Genomic DNA, 24,656 nt, shown 5'->3' on the forward strand with positions numbered 1-24,656 from the left:
GACGCGACAGCAATTTCACGGTCCATGATTTCTTTGTGTAAATATTGGATAGGATATATGTATAAGAATATGAGTAACCGAATTCTAAGTCTTTTCCTGAATCATAACATTCAGGTAAATGTAAAATTTATTGCGCTGGTATAATAAATAAGAAGGGTAATAAATAATAATATTAATGAAAACTTTTGGTTCAATGACGATGTTTCCTATAATCAAAAATGTGCTGTTACATATTACTTCCTACATTTTCTGTATTGGTTAGCTATGTATGTAGTTAAAACGAATGTCCGTTTAATTTCTCATTTTGCTACGACGCGAAAAACTAATGTGTATCACGATTAGGTTTAAATACGTGACATAAAACCAAACAATCCAATATAAACACTCTATTTTTATACTTACAATCATTTTGCACTACACGCAACTAATAGATCTACATTAAGACGAAATTAAAAGTAAGTAACAATGAAAACACAAAAGCATTTCGTCCAAATATCTTTAAAGTGACAGCAAATTACTTTTATCTCTGCAACGTAGCAGTAAGGTTCAATTTCCTAAAGTGCTGTTTCTCTGACGTGCGGTTTACTGTACTCTGCTTTTTCTAAACACACCGGAGTCAAAACATTTTAGTTCTTTGATGATGGATGTTACTTCTCAATATCAAAAAATGTTAAACAAAGTCACCCATGAACCTTGACATGATTTAACAGAGAAAAAGATTACTTGCTAAATTAACAATATGTTTTTCATCTATGATTATATTTAATGGAAAATTATGACGTAAACCATTTCTTACTGCTAACTGCTCACGATCACGCGAGATTTAATAGTTACGGCAAGACAATTATGAAAAAGTAATTATACAACTTTTTATTTTAAGCCAATGCTATTAGGTTGATTTTTGGGTAAAAGAGTTTTATGTATTTAGTTTTGATTTATCACTATCTAAACGGCGGAAGTGCTAATATCTGCAATAACTCCTCAACTTACTTTATAAATGCATATTACATTGTAAAAATTAGGGACAAAGAGGAGAAATAAACACCATCGCATACTTGATAGCCTTATCTTGTGAAAATAATTAGTACCAATACAGGACCATAATTAAAAAAGGCTTACCAATTGTCAAAAAGGCGCAACTGTCAAGGCTTTTTAACTTTCCTAGTACACTCAACCGCAAATCATTCATAACAACAACATACGAATCTGAGCTTTATTGCTTTTTACTTTAAGCTTTTTTCATGGCCAAATGTAACACCTGTCATGCGTTTCACTGTATATTACGTATGATAAATGCTTGCATTTCGCGATAATAATTTAAAGGCCAGCCATATTTCCGACGGAATAACTCACGTATGCAATCAGTCACGACCCTTACTTGAAGTTTAATGATATTTAATTTTAATGGTTACTATAAATATGGTAGTCTCAAGAACTTCTTAATCTGATAATATGCAGTTATTTCATTAAGTTAATTAAACAATTTTTGTTAATATATTGAGCTTCCGTCTTGAGATTATACAATGTAATATTTTGAAATTTATATACTGTTCTGCTAACAAATCTTTTATAGATGATATTTTAAAATAAATAATGCGGTATTCATCGTACACTATTTTTCCTCGATGCGGCCAATGAACTAATTAGCAAGGATATCGAGATAGTACCTGTTCGGTAATCGTAATGAGGTCTCGTAATCAAAATCATAATTGACAAATGGCCCTCAGCGACACCTACAAACAAAAGTTAAGGTCTCCATTATAACATGATCCCTTGACATATGCACTGTTAACCAAAAAGGTTAAGTATTCCCATTAATAACACTCTTTAATCTTTTCAGACGGAGCCGCAGACCGGGCTCGGTTGGCGACAAGCGATTTTGAACCTTAGAGCTTACAAAATGGGGTCTTCAATGAGGTTAAGATGAGCTGTCTTAAGGAACAGGCAGTCGTTTACGTTTGCGTCACTTAAAACAAAGAAGGTGAGAAATAATTTGGATAATTATAATTATATTAAGACCGTAATAATAATCATATTGAATTTTGGCATGAAATTGGCAGTCGCAATGATTATAAAGACCGAAAAGAGAACATAATATAAAATGTAAAAATCGTGTATGGTAAGGATACAGTAGTGTTACCATAATATATTTTAATTTCAAGTACCTGACATGCAACCTCATTTACTTGATTAAGGTCACAAACAAAATGTAACAATTACGTCGGCTGTTTTTGTTTGCGCACAAAATGTATAACAATCACTGAAACAGTAATTAATTTAGTAGACGTGTTGTTGTTTTTAGCCTAAATTTATAGTTTCTGAAGACAAGAAATATGGGCGATTAGTTTTTGCTTTTGACCTTTGGATGATTAAAAATGCTTAGTACCTAGGCATTAGACTTATTTAGGGCCTATTTTTCAATCGTCAGATAACTTTTATTCGACGAATATGTTTGACGATTTAATAGCTTTTGTATAGAAAATATGTCAAACGGCCATATTTATTATTCAGATAAAAGTTATCTGAAGATGGAAAAATCGGGCCTGTCCAATACATACCTATAGGTGATTAATAGACAAATCAAAAGTATATTTCCAACATACTATACACCTATACTTCACGTCAGTATCGAAACTATACGAAACTTTATCTCTTATGGAAAATTTAACTACCCTTTATCACAGGATTAAATACAAATCACGCTAATCGTTCTTCTGTAGGATAAATAAAAGAAACCGCCAATAGGTCGTAATTGATATTCTATATATTATTATTTGTACTACGCGTATCAAGGCTAGCTGATTTGATAAGGATAGGATTTATTTGTCTATATTTAGATAAATAATTAAAACTACAATATGCCACGTGTATATCAATGAATATCGTATCTACAAATGGTATTTTACAGAATAACTGTTTAGTTTCTACCCCAACTGGACTCCGCAGGGGTCGAGAGTCGAACCAGTTATATCAAATGATTATGAATTCTCCACACAAACATTTCTTTAACAATCCATCTGTCCCCGATATCATAATCCTTCAAAGCATAATTTTTATTGAACTGCTAGGTTCTCCATATAATAATATTAGAGTCAAAGTATTAAAACAATTAAAGTCAAAAAACATCTTTAGACAAACGTAACATTAGGTACATTATGAGTACATTTTCACGGCAATTTTACTCAGAATTTTACGCAATCAGAGTTGATAGTGCATATTATATCGGTAATAGCGTTGAGTGTTCGGTTGTCGAAGTTATCAGATGTGATATGCCGTGTCAATACGAGACGATAACAAGTTTCGCGGATAGATCATAGGAATTTCAGCTTATAATTATAGTTGTGGGTCTAGGTGAGATCTGTGTATTAGTTATAATTTGTTGTGGAACAAGTCACGTGCCGAATTTCTAGTGGATACCAGTACGCATTCTCTGTCCAAAATATATTTGCTAATAAGGTTTTTTTTTTATGAAAGCTATTAGTCAATGCATCTATAGGAATCACTCGTTCTATACCGATGATTGATAAATTTCAATATTTGATGAAGTCTTTTTTTTTGCTTACAGATGGTTCTACCTCACCGCGTTCCCACCTTAGCTACGCTTATACTCATTTTACTACTACAATCATCAACAGAAGCAAAGAAATCAAAGAGAAAAGTAATTTGTCCAATAGGTTTTCAAGTAGCCTATTCTAATATCAAAGGCGAGCCAATATGCTATCGCATAAAAGGCCCAGAGAAAATATCAGACAAATATGTCAGCTGCACAGGCAACTTATACACTGCGAGTTTATATAACAGCCTTAATTTGACCAAGTCTGAATTAGTATTATGGACAGATTACAGGTCCGCGTACCCTGGGGGACCCTTCATTGATAATTCATTTACTAAATCAACAGGCTCCCTTTTAGAGTCTACTTTTGAGGTAGATAACATACTAGAAAGCATAGATGATGAACTGTGCGTAGTTATAGATCCTGTAACTAATTTTACTACAACAGGATGTGACGAAGAGTACTATAGGTACTGCTTAGTAGAGCCATACGCTGATGAAGATTCTATGTCTAGAGAAGGTTGTGAGGATCTCAAGGGTTCTTGGAGGTTTTGGTCTCCAAGAGCAACCTGCTTGTCTCCGGCAACAGCTGTCGGGGGAGGCGCAGTTAGAGCGACTTGGTTCCAGTCAAAAGAAATATGTGACAAGCGAGGGGGGACCGTATTGTACAATGGCTGGAGATATTCTAACAATCCTTTGCTCCACATCTCCGGATCTTTTCCCATATATCCTCTGGGCATAACGTACGACCCTCAACGTCACAGCCACATTGTGAATGAGGATAGCGCTACGGTGAGTTACGTTTCGTTTTAATAATGTTTAGTTTATGTCTATCAACGGTTTGTTTTCTTAAGTCAAACTCAAAGTCATTCTGTAAATGCATTCCTAAATATTTTCGAGAAAAATATTGTGCTAAAAATAAGTGTTGTAAAAGGTACGAGAATTTTAATAGAAGGTAGGTTTCTCCTGCCAAATCTTTCAATAGCATTGTAATAATGTCTATACTCACTGTGCTCTTTACTACACTTTGGAATGGTCACGATGCAAGCTTAAATCGTCAATGTGCACCGGAGCACTTCCACAAATAATACATTTTCACCGTTCATTTAGATTTTTTAACAAAATATGAATCAGACTCCACCAGTTATTATCATACCAAATGCTTCAGTTCTAGAATGTTTTGTTTTTAATAGCTATTGGACTGTGGTGGGTGGTTCCCACTTGTGTCGCCTTCAACCACTCTGAGCCCGTTTGAGCTCGAAACATGGGGCTGTTGTAGATATCATCCGACGGATCAAGAATATTTTAGAACGACTCCTGAGCCCGAATTCATAGATGTTTGGGTGTTGGTGGGACTTTTCACAAAATTATTTCGGGCTGTAAATGATTTTGCATGATTAATGAATGAAAAATTGATGAAATGTATATTGCTTCACCTAAACCATATTATAAATAATATGATTGTGTAAATATTACGGAATGCGCTAGAAAAGCTTGTCCTCTAATGACTATATTAGCAAGCCCAATAAAATCAAAATATGATCAAAATTAATTAAATAAAATATGCAAAGAATCAGTCTGGTTTTCTAGATCAAGTGCTATTTGAATTCATTGGGTTTTTAGTATGTAATGATTTGAATGCCGCCTAACCATGTGTTGCCTGTCATTTATTAACCGCAAGTTTTATGTTTAGTGTGAGTCGCGAACTGAATTTCATAGATATTTTATCTTTTAGGCACCTCCTGCGGAATGGGGCTTGGGTGAGAACCTGGGGTTGGCAAGTGGTAACGAGACTTCTTATGGTGCCGTTCGAAATGGCCTGTGGGATTTGGTCAACAGTTCCTATTTATTTTTTGATATTATTTGCGAGAAAAATGTCGAATTGAAAAAAGTTGATCTAGTCGTTAGTGCTGACGAGTAAGTACAATTTTCTGTTAAATTATTGGCAAGGTTTTGATCAGCAAATATATACTAATTTGTGAATTTATTGTTTCAGACAAAACAAGTTAATTCTGACTGTCAGTGAAAATGTTGATGGAGACAACATTCAGTGTTTCACTGACTCCGAAACATTTTATCCGACGCCTGTTAAAATCAGCTTCGATGACATCCACAACAAGTTGCTGACCTTCGTCCTCAAGCCGATTGCTGACGGATTTTATTGGTGTGTCCACACAGATTCCAAGCGATACCTTGTCTCAGAATCCAACAAAGCCCTCTGGGTCAGAGAAGAACAATCCCTCCGATACAATTTCGCCGTCAAAATGTACCTCGACAAGGAATACAGATTCGACAATTTAGAAAGACTGAAGAAAATTTGGGAGAAAAAACTAAAAGAATACATATTTTATTCAACAAACTATTATAAGATTAATGGAGGTATCGAACAGACGCAAGATCCAAAAACATTTGAAGATGTTTTGAAGGACTTCAAGTTAGTGCACCCGGACTTGAACCCGCGGGAGAAGGACATCATTTATGGGATGAAGTTTAAAAAAGTGTTCTTGGACGCGAGGACAGTGCTGGTTCACTTGCAGCTGAACCCGAGAATGACGCCCGTACAGCCGGGCACCTGGGACGGCATCAAGATAGAATACATGAAGCCGGTGTATTTTTGTACAGCTGATAAACACGAGTTTGGTAAGTAATGTATTTTTTGATAGGTGAACATAACAGGTGTGATGCATTCACATTAGAATTCTCGCCTTGACATTAACAAATGCTTTCTAGAATATACCTATCATTGTCAATAACATGTCTGTTAAGAGATATAAACAGTTGCATTTATTTTGGGTTTAAGACGTGTATATGATGCGGATACCTTTTAAGAAAATTCCCGTATATTTTTTTATCTTGTGTTTTCTTTGCCTCAGGTCTTAAATGGTTAATAATTGTTTGGATCTGTCAAATCAGCCGAGGCCTTAGTCATGTAATTAGGCCCATTTGTCCTCAAGAGCAGAGGTTAAACACTAACAGACGGTCATGGCTTCTGTAATTGTTATGTGCTATTACTGCGTTATCTAGATGCGTTACATATTACAATATAAAGAGCTCGTCATGATATACTTGTTATCTACTACGCAGGTACATACAGACGTTGAAAAACGTCCTTAAATGCTGTTCAGTTAAGGAGATTTTTATTCTAATTTATCTTGTGATCTAGGTGTCCATCTTACCTTGTTACATTGAATGTAATGTGTTTCAATTTCACAACTGATTGTTAACTCATCAATTAAGTATAATATCATTCATTGTTGACGACAGAATTATTGTAAATTATAATTCTTTTATCTCCACATTGTGTTGTTGAAATTAAAATCTTATAATTGCGGTAACTTTTAAAGATGTAATAGATAACATTATATGCCATTGTTGAATATATTTACATGTCAGTTTGAATAGGTATCTGGTAGCTTCAAATTCAAAGCAACGATGAAAGACAATCTTCTCTCAATTTATTCTTAGAAAACCCAAAGCTTTAGCGTGAATACCATGCTTTCTTTCCTATTGCAGTAACAAACAACTAGAATACAAGTATTTCAATTTCCTTATAGTTGATCTAGTCAAAGTGAAGTGTCAAATCCACAAGTGCGTGGGTAACTTCAACGATGGCGTGCAAGTGGTAACGACTAGTGACGAAGACTGCAGCAAGACAACTGAGACCTTAATATTCGTGGAGAATGAAGTGACGTCGGCAGCACCCACTACAGTCACTTCTGTTCGGTTGGGACCGAGGCCCGAAGTACCGGTGAGATTATTTATATTCTCTATAGTACTTATATTAGCATTAGGTAATTCTTCTTTGGTAGGTAAGTCAATTTTTGTTGTTAGTTGTTCGTTATTGATTTCTTCATTACTACAAATAAATGCATGATTACCTAATTAACTGCTGATTACAGGTAGCCCGGTTTTTGAAAGGGTGATGTCTTTAATCTGTTTACAATTTTAATCATGTGATTGGTTGATCAAAATACTAACAACCAATTACAGGACATGTAGACTTGCAATCTACTTTTTTTATACAATAAAACCTTTTCACAATCGGAGTTTGTCTATCTGTATGTAATATTATCATCAATCACTGCCTAAACAGAGCAGCAATTACGTTCCCAAACCGTTCGCTTATCAAAACCACACATAATCATATCCGGTGATATGACACGATCAATAGATTGACTGGCTAATCAAAATTAATGTGAACTCATCTTATCATCATGAAACATGCACAAAACAACGGATTCTCCATAATGATGTACTATAAAAAATCATGCACAAAACTCATTCATCCTAGCACCGAATAACAAACTAACAATTTTAGATATTCGAGTTACTGCAACGGGATAGCGAAAGTTCTGATGAAGACTTCACAACACTATCAACTGAACCTGGGACTACTGTCAACATGACTTCAACTGGATCAACTCAACAATCGTCTTACTGGCCGAAGCCCACAACAACCTCTACGGCATTATATACCACAGATACAGTTACAACGGTAACAACACCACCTGACCAACCGACTACAGTATCGATGACGACTCCAGCTGTAAGTTCCTTTATTGACTAGGGTGATCTTAATATTGGTCTTTTAAAGCCTAGGTATTTAAGGTCTTTGTATGGATTCGGTCTAGAGTTAAAACTCGAAGCATGCAAAAATTTAAGGTTTTTTGTAGGTTTTGTTCTCCACTCGAATTGTGATCCATTTTGATGAGAAACAAACGAAACAATAAGATTAATTTCAATTCCCAAATATGTTTTCATACTTTAAATGTATGACGCTAATTTTAGACTTATTTCTTGAAGTTAAAAAAACCTCTTCACACAAAAATATATTTATTGTCGGCTTAGGACGTTAGTATGTAAGCACAATTTTCAAAATGCTCAATAGAGAAGACTTGATATAACTCGAAAAAAGGTGATGTTAATTAACGACTTATTTATCATCTAATACCATCATTGCATGTTTAGCTTTGCACGAAATGTATTGCATGAAAAATTTTAATATATAACTTTTGTATGTTGTAACCAACAGAAGAAGAACACGATCTATTTTATTATAAAAATGACAGAAAATAGTGGTGGAGTTATTTAGTTCAATTTAAGTGTAAAACTAATAAGTACTGTTCAATACTTTCAGCCTGAAGATCAGCTGCAACAAGTGTTGGAAGATTTAGAGAACTTGATCAACAATGGATCAGCGCCAGTATTACTAGAAGATATCAGTACTGCGTTCGACCAGGTTAGCAGTCGCTGATAAATCTAATCTCTCCGAGTCCAAATGGAATTATTTACTTTTGTACTTAGAGTCATACTTAATAATAGTTTTCATCTACTAGGTTTTTAGTTCCACTTAGGTGTTGTGCGCTATGGACTACATAAACCTTCGAGCGATGCTTGCAATGTTTTTATCCCAATCATCAGAAATCGTCCTCATGTCAGTTTTACATCTATAATGTTTCAGTATAGTAGATAGTGTTTTTAAGATCTTTTTTTATGACGAACTCGAAAATGCCTTGAGGAAAAAATACTTAAAATAAAACCTTTGGAGTTCCTTATCAAGAATTAATTTTCCATTTCAGGTCGATGGATTGCTAGAAGAAAACTTGGATCTCAACATTCCGGGGCAATTGCTTCACTTGCTCGACGGCATTGGGTCCAGGTTGGAACTTGGGGGTTCCGAGAATGCCACCACTATAAGAAATAATATAGCTCTGCTGGTCTCTGATGCGGTACCAGAAATGCCTGTGAAAGGACTCCGGATAGCTGCAAGAGATAATGATTCCTTCTATGAAGGTGCCTTTGAAATATTAAGAGGTACATCTTTTTGTATTTGTTATAATATTCTACAAGTTTTACTCAGCGATCTTGTCTCAAACTAAGCAAATTTTAGGTAAATTAAATATTATTTTGATAAATTACACCCCCGAACTCGGGTAGAGCACACATGGCCGCTGAACACTAGACTAACAAGCCAATCATCGTGTTCTTTGTATTTATCCCAAGACACCGCAGACATTTAATGATATTTCCATAATTGAGAAAAAGTTGATAGGATATAGTTTGAGAAAATTAAAACTTGAATGTTTGTGGAACCCGATGTAAATATTTAATTCTATAAAGTTGGAGACGTTTTTATTTAATCAAAAAATAATGATCTAGATGCCCATAGTGAGTAAGTGCAGCGATCAATAGTCAATTGTTCTATGGGAAGAGACTTATGCTTACCAAACTGATACCTTAAAGGCTGGTACTATAATTATTCACAAATTTCGAACTAAATGTTTCTCACGCTCGGTCCAGTACCAATTATATAGCACATGTTAATTCTGATTTAAATTAGTTCCACGATGCGATCATGCATGTGCATGAATTAAATAGACCATTGTTTTAAACTATTGGTAGTATCCTTGAATTATTGTCTGTTAACACCCCACTGAAAATAGTATATTTTATTTTATCTATCTATGTTAAAAAAACAACGACTCCTGCGCTTAGGTATTCAATCCTTGTGTCGCTAGGTGTTTCACAAACATTTAACTCCTTTTACACAAAGACATTCAGACTTTGAACAAGCATTCGGAGATCACCCAAATGCTTGTGGGTAGGTTGACAAGTAATTTAGCGACCTCAAATAATTGGAATCAGGACAAAGAGAGATAATGATAATGATGACTGATGCATCACAGATCTTATTTCTAGAAAATGTAATCAAAATCTTAGCTTTATCATTGCATAATACACACAGACTATCGTCTGACCCATTTCTTATTGTGACACCATTATGTCATTTTCCAAAGCGACTCAAATCTGACATGAATGGCATTATCATCGATGTTATCAGATGGTGCGCAGCATAAGATTTCTGCTCACGTATAACTGCTATTGTTTTGCAGTGTAAAGAGAAAACGGGGAATGTCCAGACCTTGAGTCAAGCAGACAATGTTTTTTATAGAATTGAAGATAGTGTTATACACATGGATAATGATATATTTTGATGTAGGTACCGATTGTGTAGAGAAACATTAAATTTCCTCAATAAAGTTTAATGCTATTTTTCTATTTCACATTAGTCTAATTTCTGTGCTTTATTATTCAGTTAGTTTAAGTTACTTAATGATCTACCCAAGAATAGAAAAATGTGTATAATAAAACTAAAACAATACGACAAAAAATACCGATTGGATATTTTTGCTAGACATTGTACCAAATTATATAGGTATTTAACATGTTTATTACCAAATAAGGATTAAATTCCTTATTGTGGTAGTCATTTTTATTACAAAAAATATATTTTTACCAAATAATAAATAAAAAACTCACATGATTCTATACCGCGTTCATCAGAAACACCGTCTTTGTATGCCTATTACTACGAGTACAAGATCCAAAACTTCTTCACTCATTGCAGAAGAGTTCGACTCGTCCCAGCTGTCCTCTGACAGCAACGAGGCGGTGGTCCAGCTCCCGAACTCTGTGGCGACCTCCTCCCGCCGCATCAGCTTCGTGGTGTTCAGGAACGACCGCGCCTTCCTCAGCAAGGACTCGGCGGGAGACTCCGTCGTCAATAGCAGAGTGCTCAGTGTTAATGTCGAGAATGTTACGCTGTTTGAAACGGGAGAGGTGAGGTGTTGTTCGTGGAGTTTTATTCTTTTTTTAACGTGGATGTCTAAAAATAGGGAGCACTTTTATCTGAAAGTGGTAGTTAAATTCATAAAAAAGGGTGCGCGTAACGAACTTCTGTTCCATTGTCGCCCAGTTACCTCTTATTTGCACCTTAAGAAGTTTTACTTCAAAAATATCTATTTTGTTATATTTTTGGCTATATTTTTTCTTAATAAGTTACATAACTTTTGTCTCCATCAAAGTTTAGTTACGTTTCTTATTCATCATTTCCATTTCCAGTCGGTGGACATCCACTTCAGCTCTCTGTCAGGTGACCCCGCCCGTAACGAGAGCCGCGCCTGTGCCTTCTGGCAGTTCGTGGAGGGCGGGCTCGGCTACTGGTCGCAGGAGGGCTGCACCTTCATCAGGGCCACCAAGCCAGGTATGCTGGACACCTGCCGCTGCAACCACCTCACACACTTCGCCGAGATCCTCGTCCCGAAGGCCGTCTTCTCCGAACGAAACGAAGCAGTTCTCGAACTACTCACCATTATAGGCTGCTTTCTATCCATATTCGGTCTCACTATGATAGGCCTCACTGCCGCCCTCTTCAGATCCTGGCGACGAGACTTCAGCAACAAGATATGGCTGCAGCTGTGCATCGCCATTCTGTTGGTCATTGTGTCCTTCATAGTAATTATTTTTGCTCAGTTCGACAACTACGACATTCCGTGCATGTTGGTAGGAGTGTTGTTACATTATTCGGTGCTGGCGTCCTTCTGCTGGATGTTGGTGGCCGCCGTGTTGTCCTACAGGCGGCTGGTCATGGTGTTCACTCGCGATGCCTCGCACAAGCTGTTGCGGGCATCTGCCTTCTCCTGGGGAGCTCCTTGTGCAGTAGTCGGTATCCTCCTTTCAGTCGCCCCGCACTCTTACGCGGGACGTTTCGAAGAGAAAACCCCGACGGGAGCTTTCTGCTATCCTTCAGGCCTCGCTCTCTGGCTGGCCGTGTTCGCGCCCATCGCGGCCATGCTGCTCGCAAACTGGACGCTATTCATCCTGATAGTGCGCTCCGTGTTTGCTTCTAGAAGGATCCAGAGGCACGGCGACACCAACGAGGCGATGCGCTGTGCCTCTGTGAGCTGCTTACTTGTCTTCTTGTTTGGTTTGCCGTGGTTATTCGGTTTGTTCGCGTACAACATTGTGTTAGCGTATCTCTTTACGTTGACGGCAACTTTCCAAGGATTCGTGTTGTTTATATTCTTTGTGGTTGGGAATAAGAAGACGCGCGATCTGTGGTTGAATAAGTTGAAGATCAAGCAGACGCGTAAGGTTCCTGTGACGTCATCCACGTTCACGAACAGGAGTACAGGTCCAGGGTGGAGGGGGGGCGCGGCGCAGACCTCGGTAGAGGCTAAAGTGTCGAAGCCGAGGTCCTTGACCTCACCGGATGACTCCCGCTTCTCCTGACCCCCGAGGGTCCGGGCCTTCGTCAGCTCTCTCCAAGGGCCCGCTCTGAACATCCCTTCCCAAACGAAATACTAATATCCATGGGATACAGTGGTGTATCGAGCATCTCTGAACACGAATGCATTTACATTCCAGATGTTTTCATTTTGCCAACGATGTTAATCCTGTGGAGTCATAGTTCCTTTTCGGTTGTTAGTATACTACATTTCTATTTGCATAGAAGGTGGCAGTGACGAATTTTTTTTATAGGATATAGGGCAGCCTATTTTCAATCAGTGATTCATACGAAAGATTGAGGTGAAATTGATGACATGCGTCTTACAAGATATGCATTGCTAAATGGAGCTAAAGTTTTAAATATAAAATCAATATTTAAATAATATGTATAAATAGTTCAAGGCTTTTAGATTGTAGAAATTGTAAATATAAACATATTTTGACTGTAGGTACCAAAGATATATTTATATATTTATTATTGTATGTTTAATAGAAAAATAACATGAGAAGTAATACTTGAAATAATATGGAAAAGTTAGGCTATACATGAGATATAAATCGCCAGATATTTTTCCAAAATATCGTGTTAATATAAGATAAATCTGGCGATAATATATCTTGGATAGTCTGTTTCAAATGTCTTTCTAGTCTATGTCTGTAAACGCGTATTTTGTGAAAAAGTAGAGAAACTTTATGTTAGTATTGAAAATGAAATTAATTGTTATTTTGAATATTAGCTTATGCATAGAAAAAAAACGCAGAGGTAAGCATCAAAGAGAGTTACCAAATAATTAATTTAAAACTAAATTAGTTTGATATTTAATTTAGATAATTACATTGACTATAATTCGATAGAAAATAAACAACAAATATTTTTGTAACTTTTTTAATATACCCATTACAATATTTCTATGTAAAACATTCAATTTTGGCGCTTTTCTGTCGAATTATTAACATGTATCAACGAGCTATTAGAATTTATAGAAACGATCATTTGAATCAAGTTAGAGAATAGCCACTGTGGCGCCTCTGGCGGACTTTTGAGGAACTCAAATAGTTCTTTACAATTCCGCTAGAGGCGCTGCATGTATAGTAAATCTAAATATTCAGCATAACTCTATTGGCGTGGACTGAATGGGTTTCTATAATTTGATTTAAATAGTTTTAGATTAGAATTTACCAAATATAAATTGAAATTACACTTCCAAGTATTAAATTATACAGTAAAGTATATTGTAAATGTTTCTAGAATATATTAAGATAGCTACCAACTGAGGAGTATCAATGTCATAATTTCGTGAACATCATATTATAATATAAAACTATTGACAAGATAACACGCGGGCTTAATAAAGACCGCTTGATATTGTTATTCTATTTTAAAAATAAACTGTGACACTTGACTAACCAATGATACACCTCAATGAGCAAGCCTTACGAAAGGTAGTTTGGGATTAGAATAGCTATCAAATGTATTACTGTAAATATTAATTTTAGTGACTTGTATATAATATAAAGAACAAAATGCTTTAGTTTAAAGACCAGGACATGTTATTATACACCTGCCTTAATACAAGAATCATTGATTTATTTTGACAACGGTTAACGTTGCTCCAATGTACGGTAATGTCAGAAGATACCCTACTATTCACTAATAATAATAAAAAACGGGTAAAGAAATACGAAAAACAAACTTGCAAATCAGATAAATAAAATAGAAAAAAAAAATGGAGATATTTTGAAATGTACTATTACATTTGATTGTACTTTACGTTGTTAAACCGCGTCGTTTAACAATTTTGTATGTTGTTTTGCCGGTACCAGAAATACATCATCAGTGAAGTAAAAAAAACAATTTTCACAATAGAAACGTTAGATATCACATTTTGGAAATATCACCATAAGAACAAAAATATTTGATTTTTGGAATTCATAACTTTGCCATTTGCATATTCTAACACGTGACTGAAAATTCAAATTCAAATTGCTTAAAAGCGTATCGTTCAAAAGAGAAAATAAATACCCACAATAAACAAAATCACAAATTGAACTCTTAAAGATGGTTTCTTCGAATATAGCACATTTCTTCCGGTCATAAGGTAGAGATAAAGTGGTACTTCTACATACGCAGCGCATGCAACGTATTGTCATATGAATACTGTTTTTTTTTATAATAAAACTGCAACAGTACTGACACTTTTGAGTTGAGATTTACAATCACGCCATTCATTTTTTGGAATTAAAGTCTGTAATAGTTGCGTACATGTGTAATATGAATTTCTTGTTGCTACGCTGAAATATAATGTAATAGGGATGATGACTGGGTATAAAAAGACAAAATCTCATTAGTCCCTCAGTTAGATAATTGAAAAGTATGAGATAAGTATTTTTTCCTTTTTCAGCAAAACTAGAATTGGCAAAGATTTACTGCTTTAAAGTTTAGGAGAGGGGGCTTGTGACGTAACGATATGGTAAAATTTATACGCGTCACGCGTAAGTTTCATTCACACGTAATTTGGTCAATTTATGTTTGCGGGACAAATTAAAAAATACGTATCCATTATTATACAAAAAACTACAAAACAATCATCTTCCCTATTGTATCAGCTATTGGTCCTTGGTTTGTATCAGCAATTGAATATTTAAATATAAATAATAAAATGATATCCTCCGAAGGCCTCAAACATGCACGTCCTGGTTATGCGTAGCAGTCCCTTTACAAACTAAGCTAAGTCTCTGAACAACAATTTTATTTCGTTCACTGTATCATAAGACCTGTGAATAGAGTCTGCGCTGTCTTACAGTATAGTCGTTTATTGCTCTAATTATTTAATCCTTATTAACACAGCTTTTTTAAATAAATACTTGATTTGATTTAAACAAGAACAAGCATGATAGAGGATAACGCTGTGGACATGAACGCTGTAGCATACGCCTCGTATAGAAGACCAGTTTGTCTCAACCTTTATTGTTATTTTTTATAAATAATATTTATTATCACAGAGGCATTTACTATATTATGAAATATTTAATAAATTATTTTAAGATATTCACGTTGTTTTATTTTTTTCAAACATCTGCTGTTATATTTCCCGCTTTTAACAAAGAGCGGTTTTAAAAAAGAATCAAATGTTCGGTGAAGTACTTCGTACCTTCTCCTACTCTTGGCTGTATCGAACTACAATGATACTAAATTACGATAAATAAATTTAACTGATATAAGACATCAGATACTGCTTTTTACATTTCTGTACGTAGGTAGGTATTGATTGTTTACAACCTTCTCGACTCTTACATAAGAAAATAAACTCACATCATATGCTCGGATGGATCTCGTGAAATCGATACTCCAACTTATTGCCACTCGGCTGGCTATCTGGGACCTTCATGATATATTTAATATGCATCCTTTGCGGTCTCGCCACTCTCGGCCGCCAATCAACACGGAGGCTACGTATGCATAAATAGATCGTTGCCATGGTAACGCCCCGTTCGCTTAATAAACACGCTTCGCTTGATGTCGCCATGACAATGACTTTCATTCCATAATTGACAGCCGACGTGATAACACAAAATGTTCTGGGGTATCAGTCCAGCTATTGATTTGCAAGAAGTGTATTTGAAATACGGCGACAAGAATGCCTACGAACTCAACTTCCTCGTCATCGGAGGCTGCGACGGCCGCCACCTCCTCAAGACGTTGGCGCAAGCGTACCGCCACGAGCGACGGTACATGAACCTGTTTGTGGTCGACGGGTGCCCCGAGGTGATAGCGCGACAACTTCTCTTGACCTCCCTTGCATTAGAGAAGACAACGAGATGTGGTCTCTTAGAAAAAACTCGACGCTACTTGGAAGTTTACGGAAATTTGTTGCTACGTCCTTCCACATCGAGGTATTTAATCGCCAAAGCTCGCCAATTAGTCGGCATGATTACCAACCCGGATTACATGAACTGTCTGCTGCCGTGCGTTTCAGTGGAACAGATGAAGTATCGTGAACGTGATTATATGGAGAATCTCTTGAATTTCTGGACAACGGGCAATACTAACCAGTTCAATGCTTGTGAGCTTTGGGAACATCGCCTGAGACACAGTCTGGGAATGAGATATGACTGCAGGATGGGAGTGTTCGACTGGGATTATCATATGCGTATGAAGGAGATCGGAAGCCAGATATGTTATCCGGAATACAAACACTTTCGGGAACACGGCGTAGCGTTCACGTGGCTGGAGACCGAAGTGTGCCGCCCAAATGTAAGTCTCGCAGCTGGAGTTTACAAGTGCGGTGACCGATATCTCCACAGAGGATATTTGGGTGATATAGTATCATCGCCCTACATAGGGTATGGTCTAAACTGCGAGGACCAAGATATGTTGAAGTTATCACATGGTGTCAACCACAAACGCGCGACGGATATCGCGGAAAGGAATGTAATGAGGATGCTATATGAGCTAGAAAATCGTCAAGACTTCGATGCAAATGCATTGAATTTAGAAACGGAAAAGAATTTGGGTATGGTTGTGCTAGCTCAGATCGACGCTAAGATATCCGAGAGCGGGCCAGAAGCACCTTTACTGCTACGCGAGGATCGTGATACATATATTAATGTGGATTATGGTAAAGTGCATTTTTTGTCTCTGTCAGCGTTAGAGCATTATCCGCATAAGCCGCAGTTCCAGGGTCTGTTTCACGGTGTGTTTCTGGGCCACAACATGCTGGGCCGTGTGAAGCCGAGCGTGTGGTCGATGGCGCGCGATGACGCGGTGGTCTTCATGGAGTCCAGGAAGTACATGGTGGAGCAGAAGAGGGAGGATGTGAAGGCCTTCGGTGATCAGATACAGCAGGCCGCGACAGCCGCACAGTGTGAAAAGATTTCTACTTTCGATCCAGAGAAGGATGATTTTGCGAAGTTCTTGATTAAAAGACGAAGCGAGAGCTTCGATCTTTCTTAAGAAGTAATAATTAAATCTTAATTCAAGCTACATACATTATTCATTCACATTTATATTTATAATGGTCTTTGAACCGTAATTGTGAACTTAGTCTAGTCTTATTAAATAAATTATTCTCATTAAAATTTGCTTTCCATTTATCTATCTAATTATTTTTGTGAATTTTTTATTTGAACGGGGACATAGTTTCGGCCCCTTGTTTCAATGATAGCACTGTGTATACATCTCATTTATTTGCTTGATTTAGAAGAGTTATGTATGTACTTACCATGATTCGTTCTGTACTTACCATCCACATTGTATATTCCAAGTAAGTCATCATTTGGATCAGGTAGTCGTAATTCCGCAGCGGCTCTCCGGATTGTGTGTTTTCCTCAAAAAAGTCTATAAGACTTGAAAAAAAGCAGCTAATCTCAGTAAATAAGCCAGTACGCTTAATGTCTGATCAGGAGCATCTCATTTAGTGTTCTGCGGTAATTTCAATATGCAGTTATAACTCATGTTTAGATACTTCTGTGCTATAAGTACTTAATCCTTGTTGCACTGACATAGTGGAAACAAGAAAATGGGGGAATAAAGCAATAAAACAACTCTTAAAATTTGTGTTCATCTATTTTTTCATTAATAATATGTTACATTCATTTAGTAAATCATATAGCAAATATATTTACAAGGACAAAATCAAACGGAAAAATTACAACGTCTTAACGTTTTTTTTTCGTTTAAAATTCGTATTTTTATATTACATAATATCACTTAACGTTAACATTTCTAAGTCAGTAGTTCGGAAGTGGTGACCGGTTCCTACGAATCATCGCAACTTCGCGACTGAGGATACGATCATTCATTTTATTGAGCAGATCCCTCTTAGCAGGACTCATGCAAGTCCGTCATACATTAGTACAAAACATTCAATATTCAGTGTTCACGATTAATAACATTCGATACATACAATGCTATACTGCTGATTACTCGTCACTGTGCTATGCACTTATTTACTAAATAAGTACTTAGTTTACTGGTAGAATGGAAGTCTAATGAACGTAGGTGACGATGGGCGTCGAGTCCTCACACCGACCCGCACGGACGCGCTGTCGAAGGTCAAGTGTTCCACATTTTGACATTGGACAGCGCCGCGTGACCTCGCTGTGACGTCATAGCACAGTACGGTAAGCTATAACTCCCATAAATGAGTTACGAGAATTCGTATAAAGAACAGAGCACTACCGTGAGCAATGACGGTGTCCGGCGCCGTTCGCAATTGACGTGTAGCGGTACGCGGGCGCCTCCACAACGCGCTCGCGACGCCCACTGGCGGCGGCCGGCGCGGGCCTCACGGCGGGCAGCCCGCGCCCGCAGCCGCGCAGTCACAGAGTATTGCAATCACATCTACCCTGTACGTGTTCATAGTTCCTATTTAGACTTACTTAACTTTTAACGATTATCTATGAGAATAATTATGGAAACAGGGCGCGGAGCCTCACAGCGCCAGAGAACATCGTACCATTGTGACGCAACCATACGCGGCCGCTCCACTTTACTTTATTATTCATTATTTAACTGGTAAGTAAACTACAAGTTTATATCCGTGGCCGTGCCACCTAACCTAGCGTAAACGCGAATGAAACGATAACTTCCTAAATTGTCACAATAAAATAAACTTGAAAACTATAACATATTAACATACATCTTTCACCACAGTGTAATCGGCATAAATTCGTTTTAAGTCAATACAATAATAATAATAATAGATATTCTGATAAAATCGAAATAACTTTTATTCACATTTAAGTTTTAGAATATGTGTACGTTATGGGCTAGTTACATGAAATAATTAATCGGTGCACGGTGATACGAGATCGCTGATCAGGCTGGCAACACAAGTCGGAACACAACAGACAACAACAATGAACACATGACAAGTAAACACGGAGTCGTCGGTGTGTGCGGTAATGATCACGTTGGTGTTCGTATCGAGTGAGGATCGCGATCGTTACTTGCGGAACACGAAGCTGGGCGAATCGGAGAGAGAACAGTATGAAAGCGATTGATGTCGACCTCTCCGGGGACGGTTGCAGGCGCCCACCTCCTGACTGACGCGATGAGCGAACTCAGGCACAACTTACACTACAACCACCTGCTGAAATCATACGCTAGGACAAACATTGACGTCGTGACTCGACGTCGAGCTCGGCCCTCGCCTCTCCCGCTAACTTTGTGTTACATTAAAGCTTCGCTTATGAATTAGCTCAATTTGTTAATCGCCTATCTAATTTGCAAGCTACTTAGTTGAGCTTCGTTTGTCGGAAGGTGAACGTAATCGAGCTCGACGTGTCACAGGACCTCGGCACCGTACAACTTTACTTACTGGCTACGTCCATACATCGATGAGTTATACTTAAAGTTACTTTAGACATACAATCCGCCGCACCACCGTCAGGGTGGCGGCACTCGAACAGAGATAAGAGTTATAAAGCGTATCGATTTAATGAACGAATATAATTATAAAACACGTCAACGTAACAGATGTCACCCTCCGGCGGCGCGGCAGGCAACACTCCCTCCAATCGCGACTTACATTCGACGGTTACTCTAAATCGTTCAAATACTATATAGTTCAGTCATATCGTTTTATATAGTGCTTTTAATATGTACGTCATAGATCGATAATATTTACAAGTCACTGATTCGCTAACGATAACTACGTATTCACAAGCGGCGACGCGCCGGCCGCGGCCGACGCCGGCCCTACGTCCGACTCACTATACCTTTATTAGATTAACTACGCGTGAAAAGATTTATCGTGTTCCTTACTAACGGTTAAACTAGTCGGTAAAGTGATTACCCTAACAGTGCAAACAGAGCTCGATACATCGAATACTAGTAGGCTAGGACGTGCGGAGGCGCGAGGGGTCGCGGCGCGCGCGCTGCCGTCAGTGCGTGTACTCGGGGAAGGCGGCCGGCGGGGGCGCCGAGCTGGCCGAGCTGCTGGGCGACGGCAGGTAGCCGCGCGGCCCGCCCGCGCCCGCCGCGCCGCCCGCCATCACCGCCTCCTCACTCGCCCACCGGGCTAACTGTTGTTGAGCTTGAATAAATTCATCACTAGAAAATGATAGAGAAGAGGAACGGAGAGTCGAGGCGCGCCACGGCCGGCCAGCCGCGAGCCCGCCGCGGCGCCGGCACGCGGAGCGTGTGTCAGCAGTGTCAGGCGGAGACATGTAGCTAGCGTGAAATAGATACTTCTCCAACATTCATGAGAGTTTTATAGAGAAATGCCCATAATAGTCGAATGATCTCTCAGAAGCTATTTAAATTATTTCGTCTTTCGTTTAGATACAATTACCTACATGTTTTGCGTTAAACTACATACATAAAAACAAATCTCTTTAGTAACGTAGAAAAAAATCTAGGTGTTTTTAAGATATTGTAAGGATAAATTATGCTATTTCTGACTAGACTACACCCCAAGTATGTTATGACATACTGACCATGTACTATGATATATAAACATAATTGATGAATTATCTTCAACATTACCGCATCTATTTCACGCTAATAAGTAAAAATTGTATAGAGTGAGTATAGCCTACAAATTTTGAGACAGCGCCATTAATTATGGCGGGCCAAGTTAATGCCAATGATTGTAAGACTTAAAAGTGAAAGATAGATTCAAAAGTGATGCTCACCTCTCGCTGTCAGGAGCGTCTCGCAGACGTTCTGCGTCGGCAGTCTCATAGAGAGCGTCGTCGTCAGGGACGGCGCGGGCGTGCGCCGCGTGCGGCGAGTGCGCGGCGTGCGGCACGTGCGGCGCGTGCGGCACGTGCGGCGCGTGCGGCGGCAGCGGCGCGGCCGGCGGCGCCGCCCCGCCCGCGAACATGGCGCCGTGGTGCCGCCCCGAGCCGCGGAAGCGCGAGTAGCCGAAGCGCGTCTCCTCCTCACTGCCGCCGATACGCCCGCGGCAGCGGCTGGAATCACGACTACTATGGTATTAAGACATGCTCATATTGCAAAACAACATTTACGAATATGTTACGTGTGTTGCTTCCTGTGGCTGCACCATGCTCGTCCTACTTGGGGATCGAAACCACGACACGCCGCACACACTGCTATCCATGCTATTAAACTTGAATAAAAATGGCTTGAATTTTTTAAATTTGACTTGGAAACACGGTAAATAAGGTTTTAAAAAAGTTCAAATACATATAAGCTTGTGTAACTTACGAGGAAGACATCTCTCCTGGTTCGATCCTATAATGTCTATCAGCCTCGGGCTCGGACATTCTGATATCCTCGGAGCCAGAGGGGCTCATGTGCCGGCTCGAGTGGTGTTCGAGCTGGCGGATCAGGTCCTCCAGGTTTCTGATCCTGATGGGTCCACACTGTGGAGCCTCGTCCTCCTCGTCGTCAGCCCGCTGTCTGCGGAGCTCGGCCTCGTGGATCTTCTCGGCGGAGGGAGCTCTCTCGCGCTTGTACTCGTACTCCTGCAGCGCGCGCAGGTCCCCGGACCCTCCCGCCGCGCCGGCGCTGGCACGCTGGGCAGCGGCAGTCTTTAGTGCTACTATTATATTCTCATGGTATCCATTGAGGTCCTGAAATCACAGTCGGTATAATTTAGTAATAGAATAAGACGAAAACTAACAGCCAGTCTAACCAAGGGGTATCGTGTTGCCCAGGTAACTGGGTTGAGGAGGTCAGATAGGCAGTCGCTCCTCATAAAACACTGGTACTTAGCTGAATCCGGTTAGACTGGAAGCCGACCCCAACATACTTGGGAAAAGGCTAGGCCGACGATGAATAAGACATAAACTACCCTTAGTATTTTGCCGGCGAAAACAAACGCCTAATTAAATTTAACTCCACCTTAAACTTATATTCCATATCAGCCACTGCTCCAGCTTGTTCCTGGCCGTCGGACTGCGAGCCTGCCTCCAGCTGCTCTGACTGCGAGTCATCTCCCCACTTGTCTTTCCCGTCGACGGCGCCATATCCATGCTTCTTCAGGATGCCTTTCTCGGGTAGCTTCGCCATCGAGTTTTGAGCGACGTCAATAAAGGCTATGTCTTCTTCGCCTGGAATTTGCGACACGGTAAGTCAGAATTGTTAGAAAATTCTAAATCAATTTTTCAGGCAAAGGATTTATCTACTAATTTTGTGTTATCGTCTTTAATAATCTTGATTAGATTAGGCTGTATATTAGATGTTATTGGCTGGCCCATGTATATTGCTTGATTACTAAAGTATTTTAAGCTTTATGAAATGCGACTTACCTGAATGAGTAGGTTCATCTTCGCTGCCAGAGTGTACGCGTTTCATTTGTTTGTGGTCCCTGAAATTATAGATACCAATGTTAAGAAAACTGAACGTTATGAACAGCTTTTAGTTTCTGGAAAAGGCTTTCAAAATAAAACTACTCCTGTTTCGCACTCAACGAAGTATTTATTTTATTGGTGAATTTCTATCCGGAATCTTTATAACCACCCCATAAAAAAGTCCTGCTTCATTTTAATATGTTATTTAAAGACTTACGGATATCTGCTGGTGGCTCCAGCACCTGCCATGTGGTTCCCGTGCCTGAATATCACTCGTTGCGAGTCTCCACGGCTGTACAGACAAACATCATTCAGAATATACTTATGTACACTAAATTATAGGGATCGAAATGATTCTACGATTAAGAGCCATAAGTCTAACTTACGCGGGAGTTATGCCTAATTACTCTAGTAGAAAGTCATCACGAAATGTGTCACATGTGGGGATATGATGTACCATGATTTACAAGACAGTTTTAGGGTTACAATCTATTTTAAATGTAGTAAATATTTTAAAGTGCAGTGTGTCTAAGTAATACTAACAGTAGTAATTCTATAAAAACAATAGGAAATATAAAGCGTGTTAGTGTGAGTGCTGTCTCATGTTGTGAACACACAAATAAAAATAGCCAAGTCTGCTCAAGGATCTGCTATAGTCCAAAGCATTAGGGACTTAAGCTCGGTGTAATAAAAGCGAAAATCGTGTGAGCGAAATAATAGCGGTGCGTAGTCCAGTCCACGCGAAGCTATTGACATACCTTAAGAGATTTCTTTGAGTAGACGTGTTCCGATTAAAAGAGGAAAGAAAGTTTTAATTTGAGGATACACTTAGCGCAGCCATCCATTTTGTTATACTTGTACTCGTAATATCATAGCTTATACCAAGGATGCTTCACATAATACGTTTAAATGAGAAAAACTACGAATTATAGATGTATTTGTTATTTTCCCTGTTTTTTGACAAATGGATAACTGCGTGAATGGATAAAAATAAAGGGCTTCCAGTTTACAACATTTATATTAACATATAGTTAATTAGGAAAAATAAAAGAAACATTTATTTGTAATATTAATGGACACATTTAACATCAAGACATCGACATAAATTACGTTAGAACGCTCTGGATTGAACTTAAAGCTATATATCAAAAGTTATCATAAGATATTGTTTATTATCTAAATTAAAACCACAAGATTAATTCATAAAAAAATAATTTTGTTTCTGATCGGATCATATATTATCTTTAAGTTCAACCGAAACGTCCTCCAACGTCCATACCTACCTGAATGTATTATTGAACGAATGCATCTTCCCTCCGTCCAGGGAGATGTCCTCTTGTGAATTGTTAGAGGCTGTGGATCCAGCCGCAAAGCTCTTCGCGATGGGCTTCTTCACGTAAGGCGGGTCGTATTTCCGTGAAGTGCTCTTTTTCCTGAGGCAGGCGTGGCGTGGGAACGCACACTCAGATCAATCGATAAAGTTTACGAGAGCGGAGGACGGTGACGACAACAGATGCCGTCGACACCGAGGGTCTCAGATATGGGGAGCAAAAGATAGACGAGGCAGTGCTGCCACCTTGCGAGAGAATATCTTCACTCCACAAAGCTGTCAAGGTGCCAAGCAGCTTTCACTCCCCAAGAGTATTTCAAAATCTGAACTGACAGCAAATACTGGTGCTTTTGGATATTACAAAACAAAGTTCTTTTATATAATCTTTTAATTTGGACTTTAGAACAACTTTTCGTTTCATTCCTCATGGGAATTGATGTT

General features: G+C 38.6%; 4 protein-coding genes across 6 annotated transcripts in view; 2 read left to right on the forward strand and 2 right to left on the reverse strand.

Moving 5' to 3' along the window:
• The window catches only part of LOC113504459, a 33,616-nt gene extending 20,927 nt beyond the window's left edge, over positions 1–12,689 (forward strand). For 2 of the 3 annotated variants that reach the window (XM_026886746.1, XM_026886747.1), the window contains exons 2-11: positions 1,841–1,981; positions 3,566–4,345; positions 5,289–5,470; positions 5,550–6,193; positions 7,108–7,301; positions 7,872–8,099; positions 8,691–8,792; positions 9,133–9,367; positions 10,962–11,173; positions 11,456–12,689. In XM_026886746.1, the coding sequence (XP_026742547.1) occupies positions 3,566–4,345; positions 5,289–5,470; positions 5,550–6,193; positions 7,108–7,301; positions 7,872–8,099; positions 8,691–8,792; positions 9,133–9,367; positions 10,962–11,173; positions 11,456–12,625 (3,747 nt within the window). In that variant the 5' untranslated portion in view covers positions 1,841–1,981 and the 3' untranslated portion in view covers positions 12,626–12,689. The remainder of the gene's footprint in view (positions 1–1,840; positions 1,982–3,565; positions 4,346–5,288; positions 5,471–5,549; positions 6,194–7,107; positions 7,302–7,871; positions 8,100–8,690; positions 8,793–9,132; positions 9,368–10,961; positions 11,174–11,455) is intronic. The other variant, XM_026886748.1, reaches the window with a different exon arrangement.
• A 3,002-nt stretch (positions 12,690–15,691) lies between these two features.
• LOC113504591 (dynein assembly factor 3, axonemal homolog) lies at positions 15,692–17,973 on the forward strand. The gene has a single exon (XM_026886968.1). The coding sequence runs from the start codon at positions 16,197–16,199 to the stop codon at positions 17,574–17,576; it is 1,380 nt and encodes a 459-aa protein (XP_026742769.1). The 5' UTR covers positions 15,692–16,196; the 3' UTR covers positions 17,577–17,973.
• A 2,536-nt stretch (positions 17,974–20,509) lies between these two features.
• LOC113504676 lies at positions 20,510–22,167 on the reverse strand. Its single transcript, XM_026887093.1, has 3 exons — positions 21,798–22,167; positions 21,263–21,553; positions 20,510–20,678 (listed from the first exon to the last, which is right to left on the reverse strand). Exons 1-3 carry the CDS (start codon positions 21,884–21,886, stop codon positions 20,510–20,512), a joined length of 549 nt encoding a protein of 182 aa, XP_026742894.1. The 5' UTR covers positions 21,887–22,167.
• Positions 22,168–22,312: 145 nt separating this feature from the next.
• Positions 22,313–24,656, reverse strand: part of LOC113504440 (disintegrin and metalloproteinase domain-containing protein 11) — a 385,396-nt gene continuing 383,052 nt past the window's right edge. Inside the window, exons 23-27 of the mRNA XM_026886724.1 lie at positions 24,169–24,318; positions 23,644–23,655; positions 23,103–23,177; positions 22,844–22,902; positions 22,313–22,645 (exon numbers count right to left, since the gene is read on the reverse strand). Of these exons, the coding sequence (XP_026742525.1) occupies positions 22,389–22,645; positions 22,844–22,902; positions 23,103–23,177; positions 23,644–23,655; positions 24,169–24,318 (553 nt within the window). The 3' untranslated portion in view covers positions 22,313–22,388. The remainder of the gene's footprint in view (positions 22,646–22,843; positions 22,903–23,102; positions 23,178–23,643; positions 23,656–24,168; positions 24,319–24,656) is intronic.

This window comes from Trichoplusia ni, chromosome 22 (genome assembly GCF_003590095.1).
Source record: "Trichoplusia ni isolate ovarian cell line Hi5 chromosome 22, tn1, whole genome shotgun sequence".
Lineage (NCBI taxonomy): Eukaryota > Metazoa > Arthropoda > Insecta > Lepidoptera > Noctuidae > Trichoplusia > Trichoplusia ni.